The sequence below is a fragment of the Physcomitrium patens genome, chromosome 14 (assembly GCF_059467195.1).
Source record: "Physcomitrium patens ecotype Gransden chromosome 14, ASM5946719v1, whole genome shotgun sequence".
In the NCBI taxonomy this organism is placed as follows: Eukaryota; Viridiplantae; Streptophyta; class Bryopsida; order Funariales; family Funariaceae; genus Physcomitrium; species Physcomitrium patens.
The window spans coordinates 11,377,249-11,386,243 of record NC_143423.1 but is presented as its reverse complement, the minus strand read 5'-3'; the positions used below and the strand labels follow the sequence as shown (position 1 = coordinate 11,386,243).

The 8,995-nt window shown below is 39.2% G+C and overlaps 1 protein-coding gene across 9 annotated transcripts; it reads left to right on the top strand.

Annotated features, from left to right (window-relative positions):
- Positions 1–2,050: 2,050 nt before the first annotated feature.
- Positions 2,051–8,112, top strand: LOC141044433 (protein FLOWERING LOCUS D-like). Of its 9 annotated transcripts, none has more exons than XR_016506376.1 (5): positions 2,106–2,684; positions 3,485–5,908; positions 6,124–6,455; positions 7,494–7,584; positions 7,974–8,112. XR_016506376.1 is itself a non-coding variant. In XM_024538708.3 (4 exons), the coding sequence occupies exons 3-4, from the start codon at positions 3,766–3,768 to the stop codon at positions 6,822–6,824; spliced, it is 2,844 nt and encodes a 947-aa protein (XP_024394476.3). In that variant the 5' UTR covers positions 2,095–2,367; positions 2,605–2,684; positions 3,598–3,765; the 3' UTR covers positions 6,825–7,210. The 9 variants fall into 9 exon arrangements, 5 of the variants coding, with proteins under 5 accessions (XP_090112008.1, XP_090112009.1, XP_024394476.3 ...); XR_016506375.1 differs by having other exon boundaries at positions 7,491–7,584; XR_016506374.1 differs by having other exon boundaries at positions 6,124–6,518.
- Positions 8,113–8,995: the final 883 nt, after the last annotated feature.

Here is an 8,995-nt window from a genome sequence, read left to right as displayed (position 1 = left end):
GAAATATGACTAGACTATTTAAAAAATCCAAAATCCTTCCAATCCATAGTAATACAAAGCTTTATCACAAAATAAAACAAAATAGACCAAAATAAAACTGAATGGAATTAAACAAAATAGCATATGAAAAACAAAACTGAATTGAAGAAAAAGATGCAAAACCAAATTTTACTAAGAGAAAGGATCCAAAGCCATACTTGACCAGATGTTCTAAAAGGCCTTGGTTAGTCATATTTATATCTTATCCTACCACCTTGGAATTTTTAGAATATTCCTAGGTGGTGGATCCTATCTAGATAACTACTTTAATCCTTTTTTAGAAGGTTTTATAGTAGTCTCTACCTAAATAACCACCCTAAATTCTTTCTTGAATGTTTTACGATGGATCCTATCTAGTCCACTAACCATATTCTAATTCTCAAAACCTTAGTGGTTCTAATTATTTATACAATTATCTTATCTTTAGCTCATTACAGTCCATTTATGACCATTAGAAGTAGCGTGTATAAAAATAAAATGAAATACAACTATTTAACTCTTATGATATTGGTTTATAGTATATTTTAAACTTTGAACACACACACACATACACACACACACACACACACACACACACACACACATATATATATATATACAAAATTTTGCAAGCTTTTGAAAAATAATATATTAAATATTCATGTCATTAAAAATGCTCAACAAATATCCAAATTTTTATTTTCTCCGCACTACCATCAGGTTTATTAAATGATATTGTAATAAAAAACATCATGTTTAAAAAACCATGTGTTAAAAAGATTTGCTTCAAGTTAGTTTGAATAGATTTTATTTTTTATTAATTTATAGGTATTTACATGTTATATGTAAATCAAATCCTAATTCATTTTTTTGGCATTTTATAAGAATGAACATCAAATTTTAATTTTCGAATTTTATTGATAAACATAAAAAAAAAAATCAATTGAATAATTATTTTATTTTGTTGCATTCATGAATTGAATAAATCTTTCTTTAAACTACATGACATTTGTATCTTAATAATTAAAATCTCTGAATTATTAAAAGAATAAAATAGTAAATGTAACATTATTTGATGATTAGACACCAAAAAATATTTGCTGATAATTCAATCTATCTTTCATACATCTTATACATTAAAGTAGTAATTTAGATACCTTTATTTTGATTTAAATTTTAGTTCCTTATGAGTTAGGATTTGAGTTACAAAAATGTCCACTCATAGGTAGCAATAATTCTTTGTTTGTTTTATTTATTTTTGGTAGAAGTTGAAAGAAGTCATATAAAACATATTTGTGGAATAGAAGATAGAATTGGAACTTGTGAAATTGTTGCATATAAAATAGATACATAAAATAAAATAAAATAAAATAGATACACATGTATGTATATATGTATATATATATATATATATATATGTGTGTGTGTGTGTTTTGTTTTTGAGGATATAGAATTAGGAAAAAACCCTCTACTATCGTCCTGTCAACATACAATGTGATAACAAATCACTTCCACTCCATTTATTTATTTATTTTTATTGTTAAAAATACACAGATTCTGGAAATAAAATCTGAAAAAATTAACGAAGTAAATGGAAAGAACTGCATTGTGATGCGGCTAGAGGATAATCTGCATCTTTGAGTAATCAAAATTCCATGATAATCACAAATATTATCTTTTCAAATTAAAACTTTGATTACTTAAAGATGCAGGTTATCCTTTAACCGCAAAGAGTTCCACAGAAATTGCATCTACTGGAAATTTTTGATGTATACTCTTAAAAACTTGTAATCTTAGTTGCCAAATAATAGGCGAGGAGGTTTTGTGGAAAATCAGAAGCATGTTCCCGTGGTGTTCCGATTGTTGTTCCCACGATGTGTGAGTAGATCCATGGGAATAATAAACATAACGACGATATTAATTTTGGGAGAAGGCAGAGCGAATGGCGCGACGGTTTTTTCAGGGAACTCGGGGAGACAGATTCCGAGTAGAAACTGTCATCCTCTCCGCTAGCGTTTCTTCCTCCCGCCATGCCTTGGCTCTCGCGGTGGGGCAGAGAGAGGCTGAAGTTCACCTGCTCATGTCTCCTCGGCCTTGTATTCCTCGCTCTCAAACAAATAGCAAAACTAAGCCGGCCTGCCTGTGTTTTTCTGTTTCTCTTCGGTTTATTGCCTTTTCTGTGTCACACTTCCCGATTCCATTTCACTCACGACGCCCTACACTGGCAGAGCTTTCTCAGTGTATCAATTTTTATCGAGTATAGGGTCTTGCTTGGGGAGCTATCTCGATTCGCTGGAGTGCAGGCTTCTGCGGTGGATGCGTCGTCTGTTTTTAAGGACTTATTTTCAGGTGCCGTGATTTCTTTATTTGAAATTATTTTAATTCATGGACGCTGTATTCATCTACGGTTATTTCATAATTTATTTCTATGATACTTCTAGGGTTGAGGAAATCTTTGATTCTGGATGTTTGTCGACATGTATGCGAATGTGCACATAATGTACTGTTTTATTTTTTTAATAAGTATTGTCAAAAATAATCACGCACATGCTATGAGTTTTGGCGTGTATTTTGTGGATTGTTTAGGGGTTGTAACACAGATAATGCGTCGAATGGAATGGGACTGTTGAGCTACTGCAAGGATTGGGGTTTGTTTTCATGAAAAGGTGAAGTTGGGAAGGATCTTTTTTTCTTGAGCGCTTTGACGCTTCGGTTTGGCACCTTTTACGGACACCAAACATTTTTCATGAATTTCGAATGCAGTGTAGTGAAGCTCGCAGCAGCCTTTACATAATGCTTGGAAAACATGTGAACGCAATACTAATTTTCCATTCTTTTGCTCTCGCTCATCACGAACCTTCTTGATCGAAGAAGTCCTCCGAATGATTTGGACGTTTGTGATTTCTTATTAGAAAGTCAATGTGTGCGTTATTCACGCATACCGTATTATGTTAATCAGCATTTCATATTCTCTTTGAACTGGAACATAAAATGTTTAGTGGAACTCGATACTTCGATCTTTGATACTCCTGCATTACGAATTATGATTCTAGTCTTTAGCTTGGAAATAAACCATGGCAATGTACAGAAGGTTAGAAGAATGCCTTATGTTCTTGCTGTTAGCCAAGCGGGCGAGAAGACATGTCAGGTTCTTTAATGATAAAAGTCTAGTTTTGAAAAAAGTGTGTAGGCGTTGTCGAGTTTGTAGTCAGCGGAAAGGTCTTGATACAATTTTTATAACTTGAGCTTTGCCTCGTTCCATGTTTATGCTCTAGTTGGATCAAGCTTTTCGTGTTTGGAATGTCCACTGGAAATATTTATGTTCATGTTTCAGGCCGTTGATTGCTCTGTACAAATTAGGTTGAAGTTGTTGTCATTTGAGTAGCTCGTAGGTCCTTGATTCCATAGAAAGGGTTGATCTTTTCTATTAATGGCTAAGTAATCCGCACTCGTGGTATGTCAGCAGGTGATGTTGTAGCAAATGTTTTTGAGATTACGACACAGGCTAGAAGTCAATGGTCATCAAAAATTTCATGATACTGAATCCGTGACGGTGCTAATCGATGTTCACTACATTAGGAATGGCTCTTCGGGATTGCTGGACGGCGTGGTAGTCGGAGAATGTATTCCACGCCAGACGCCTTTCTACTATTCAAATGGATTGTAGCAGCCTGATCTGTGAGAGTTGGTAGTTCGCTCTTACAATGTCCATTTTCGTGATTACACCAGTAAATATCAAGGTTAACTATGGCATCTGAAGATTTGGGTCCTGAATCCGAGGAGGGTGCACCCGGAGACCAAACCCAGAAGCCTGACGCTGAGCTCGCCAACGTTTTGGTTCTCTCAAAATCAAGGCTCACAAATGAGGATCATCATGTTGAAATCGATGCGTCACCTGCGTTGTACAAGAAAGATATGGTACCAGGCTTTTGTGCCCAGAATGGCCCAGAATCCACTTACGAATGGAGCGGAAAGGAGGATCTGAAATCCAAGACCATGGATAATGAAGAGGAGCATGTAGTCACTCCGGAGCCGGAGTCGGTGGTAGCGAGTGAGAAAACTGAAGTTGGACTAGCTACTGTTGTTGTCAGTGTAAGCACGAAACACATCGAGATTGCCCTCCAAGAGCCTAAGTGTGTGGAGGCAGCGGAGGCACCTGATGTTGGACAAGTTGCGGCTAGTGACACCGTGAGTGAAATTACTAAAGAGACAGAATTGCCTGAATCGGCTCTGTTGCATGATGTTGGGCAAAAATCTGTACGTGTCATCGTGCAGCAAACCAAAACGGTCGATGTTGAGGTACCAGAGAAGCAGAAGCGGAAGCGTCGACAGAAAGCGACAGCGAACTTCGAGTTGGAAGAGCAGGAAGCAGGTAGGAGGAACAAGAGACCCTCTAGGCAGCACTCTAAAGTGTCGACGTATGATGAATCCGCCATGGACAAAGTAATGGAAGAGCAAATCGAGGGATCATCTTCAAGGAAAGGTGCCAAAAGAAAACATAACAGCGTAATTAGAGGAATCGAAACGGAAGCTATGGTTGCTGCTGCTCTAGGTTTCCCACGGGACTCACTTACGGAGGAGGAAATTGCTGCAAATGTAGTCAGCGTAGTGGGTGGAAAAGAGCAGGAAAATTATATTGTCGTACGCAATCACATTTTGGCTGCTTGGAGGGAGAATGTAAATGTATGGCTGGAGCAGGAGACTGTGATGGAAAATATACGAAGTACGCACAGTAAATTAGTTGCCTCGGCTTATAAATTTCTATTGTTCCATGGTTACATTAACTTTGGAGTTGCTCCTACCATCAAAGCAAGGTTTCCAGCAGAAAGAAACAAAGCTAAGGTGATTATCGTTGGAGCTGGACTTGCAGGCCTCGGTGCTGCCAGACATTTGATGGCTTTAGGGCACCAGGTGATTGTGCTGGAAGGTAGGCAGCGGCCTGGAGGTAGAGTATATACAAAGAGGATGGAGGTGGATAGCATACATGCTGCAGCTGATTTAGGGGGTAGTGTTGTCACTGGGATGCATGGGAACCCCTTAGGTGTTTTTGCTCGTCAAATGAACTGGGCAATGCATAAGATAAAGGATTTGTGTCCAATTTATCAACCCAACGGTCAACCTGCTGTTGATGAAGTTGATAAGAAGGTGGAAGCACAATTCAATCAGTTGTTGGACACATGCAGCAAATGGCGAGAGGAGAATGAGTCGAAGTCTTCATATATTTCGCTAGGCAATATCATGGAGTTTTTACGCCACAACTGTGGAATGGGTACTATTCCTGCTGAGAGACAACTTTTTGATTGGCACTTTGCAAATCTTGAGTATGCCAATGCACAGTTACTCACCAACCTCTCGCTTTCTGATTGGGATCAGGATGATCCTTATGAAATGGGAGGGGACCACTGCTTTCTACCTGGAGGGAATGTGCAGTTGATAGAAGTTCTGTGCGAAAATGTGCCAATCCTATACGGTAAAACTGTGAAGAGAATACGTTATAGAGATGGTGGGGTGAAAGTTGAAACTGCAGATGAAACTTTTGAGGGTGAAATGGTTCTGTGTACTGTGCCATTGGGTGTTTTGAAAAGGAACCTGATCAGTTTTGAGCCCCCACTTCCTCAATACAAGGTAGATGCCATTCAGAGGTTGGGCTTTGGCCTTCTAAACAAGGTGGTGATGCTTTTCCCAAAAGTGTTTTGGGATGGTCATCTGGATACATTTGGGCACCTTGAGGAAGATCCACATAAACGCGGCGAATACTTCATGTTTTACAGCTACGCGGCAGTGGCTGGGGGGCCGCTGTTGGTGGCTCTAGTGGCAGGAGAAGCCGCCATTGCGTTCGAGTCCACTACCCCAGTTGAAGCTGTAACGCGTGTTATGACCATCCTGAGAGGTACGTCAATTTGCTGAACTTTGTACGCTCTAGGTACGAAGAGATTTCAGAATCCGCGGTTTTGCAATCCATGGGGTACTTTGCACTATTATCGAATTAGTATATTGGGGCTATTTACTAGGGTCAATCAGCCAAGTCTTCTTTACATAGTTTTAATCTCAGCTTGCTCATCAACTCATGTATTACTTTTAAAAGACTTGGAATCTATATTTCAGGTATTTTCGAACCAAAGGGGATAAAAGTGCCGAACCCCGTGCAGACTGTATGCACACGATGGGGAAGCGATCATCTTTGTTTTGGTTCATACTCGAACGTGGCAGTGGGAGCATCAGGCCAAGACTACGACATAATGGCAGAGTCAGTAAATCATAGGCTCTTTTTCGCAGGCGAGGCAACGATTCGCAAGTATCCTGCAACCATGCATGGTGCACTTTTAAGTGGCTATCGTGAAGCAGCTAATATGGCAAGAGCTGCGTTAGCCAGATTGGAACCATCTAAACCAGAAAGAATTCAATCAAGAGACTTACATTCATATTCAACAATTCTGGTAGATCTTTTCAAAGAACCCGATCTCGTGTTTGGAAATTTTTCCGTCATTTTTAATCAGCAGGTATTGGACCCGTCTTCGCTGGCGATTTTGCGAGTGCATATGATCTCTCCTGACAAGAGTGCCAATGCATCTGTAGATGGCACAACTGAAATCTTTGTTCCAGAGCAATTGTTTTTGTATACTACCGTAACTCGTCAACAGGCTTTGGATTTGAGTAGATTGGATAATGATAATGAAAGGCTACAGCACCTTTGTCTCAATTTTGGGGTGAAGTTGGTCGGACGGAAAGGTCTTGGTCCAGAAGGAGATACGTTAGTTTTCACGATTAAGTCGGATCGTGCTGCAAAGAAGGCTTCTCCCCATTAGTTATACTGTTTCAAGTGCTGTAAGATGAGCTTCTCAGGAAGCAACAGATGAGATGAAACTTTTGTAGCTAGGGTTTGACACGTCACGATTCCTCTCCCAACAATATTAAAGTAGTCTTCAGTACATTTCTGATCACACAAGACAATACTAGGCGTCTTAAGTAATGTGCTCCTGTTCTCAAAGCCTGCTGAAGACCTTTGATACATCCCCTATACTCTCAATGCCTGCTGAAGGCTCTTGTTTAATCATGACGTAGCAGCGATGCATTCATTCAGCATCTCCGTAGGGATGGAAGTGTAGATCCACTATTTTATGATGCACTCTCCTTTGTCTGGTTTACTTTGGGACAGTGCTAATTTGATTCATTCAGTCGCATTTCTCGCGAATGGGATGGCTCATTTTTGTCGGTGATTTGAATTTGGCAGCTCTTGCGGCAAGTGTCATTATTTTTACGTCTAGCATGTGTAGCAGTAATTACTTGCTTATTTAACTAAAAAAAACTGGCATGTGGGCAAAGCAAGGAATTATACAGTAGGTTTACCTTTAAAGCAGATTGTATATTTCATAGATGAGGGTTGCTGATTGTGTTATTTGCGCATTCTTCCTTTGTCCTCGGTAAACGTAGTAGGTTTTCTTATAATTCCTGATGACTTTTTTCTTCCCTAGAAGTGATACTCGTCGATATTCACCGTTGCGAAAGGATGAAGGTGGGAGCTACTCGTCATTGAATGGGAGTTGTGACGGGCTACTTAATCATCAGGTGGGCTCAATATGGCATGGTACAACTATGGAAATGATTTTCTGTGCATGACATTAGCACGTCCAAGTGTTCTTATGAAATTGTCCTGCTACTTCAGTTCCAAGCGAGTCGTGATAGTAGAGTCACTTTTCATGGAATTTTAATGCTAAGAAGAAACTAACCCCCGAAAGAAGTAAAAAATAAAAATGTAGATGCTTTGTGTTGCATCACGTTATGGGGTTAGTTAGACTTTCGGATTTGCTGGCCACAAGAAGAGGTCGAGAAGAATTTGATTTGGATTGGATTTGCAAACAATACCTCATATGTTTTTCTCACACGATTCTCTCCATGTTAGTGTGTGTTTATTCTCTTATCCTAATCAGGAAATTTACACAAATTTTGTTTTACAGAATTCCGCGTTTCATCCGGTCAATGGACTATCATTTATTGAAAACCTCGATTTTCACTGTTAGTCTGTGAGTGTGGTTTGTGTGATGGTGGACACACAATTGGCTGTAGCTATGGTATAAAACTCAAAGTTGTTTGGGTTCACTGGGTGATTCGTGCCCGTACGACTCTTACTGTTTCAGGGGTTGGAAAAACATCCCTCGTCTATAGCTGTACTTTTATGTACCATATAGAGAAATTGTTATGAACGAATGTAAGTCGATTATAGGAAGCTGTCCATAGCTCTGAAGCTCAAATGAATTCCCAAGTATCCCAAGTGTCGAAACTTTTGACCTTTGCAAGCCGTTTACGCTGCATTTCATGAGTGGCAATAAAGGAAAGAACTTCATCAGCTGGAACGCTTGCTCTTGATAGCCTCATTCCAATTTAGCTGCATAATTATTTTTTTTAACACTTTCAATGTTTTTAAACCAAATGCAAAAATAAGCAGCTGTAAAATAAATAAATAAAGAAAACCAAAGCAATGGAACTTTGACGATTTCATGTGATTTGCAACATGGGGGTGTTCTCAAGCGTTAATCTTACATAGTGGTATTGCCTTTACCATTGGCTCCCCACAACATCTTCTCACGTAAGTAAATATTAGTAGTGGCCGTGATGGAAAGCAAGGATGAATATATGGCTGGAAGTTGGGAGTCCTGTGAAGGCTTGTAAACTTCATTCCAAGGAGTTGGTTTAGCAAGGGGCTTGGCTTGGCTTTGCTTGGCTTAAGTACTCCATGAAAAGATCTCTCCAATGTTGGAGTGCAATTGCAGGACAAATTCATGAGTGGTATAAATGCTGGTGAAACAACGATGTAGTAGATATGCGATGTGCTATATTTTCGAGTGTGTGTGACCCAACCTGCATGTGTCAAGGTATTGCTTCTGAAACACGAAACAGTACAGTAATGCTCACACTGCATCACACTTGATGAAGGAAATTTATTAGAATATTGCCAAGAAGAGACTGGGTTCATCCTATA

Excerpts from the sequence above, each read along its gene's own strand:
- LOC141044433 (XM_090255882.1), top strand. The coding sequence starts at position 3,766 with ATGGCATCTGAAGATTTGGGTCCTGAATCCGAGGAGGGTGCACCCGGA. Across the intron at positions 5,909-6,123 it reads TGTTATGACCATCCTGAGAG|GTATTTTCGAACCAAAGGGG; the intron begins GTACGTCAATTT and ends TCTATATTTCAG.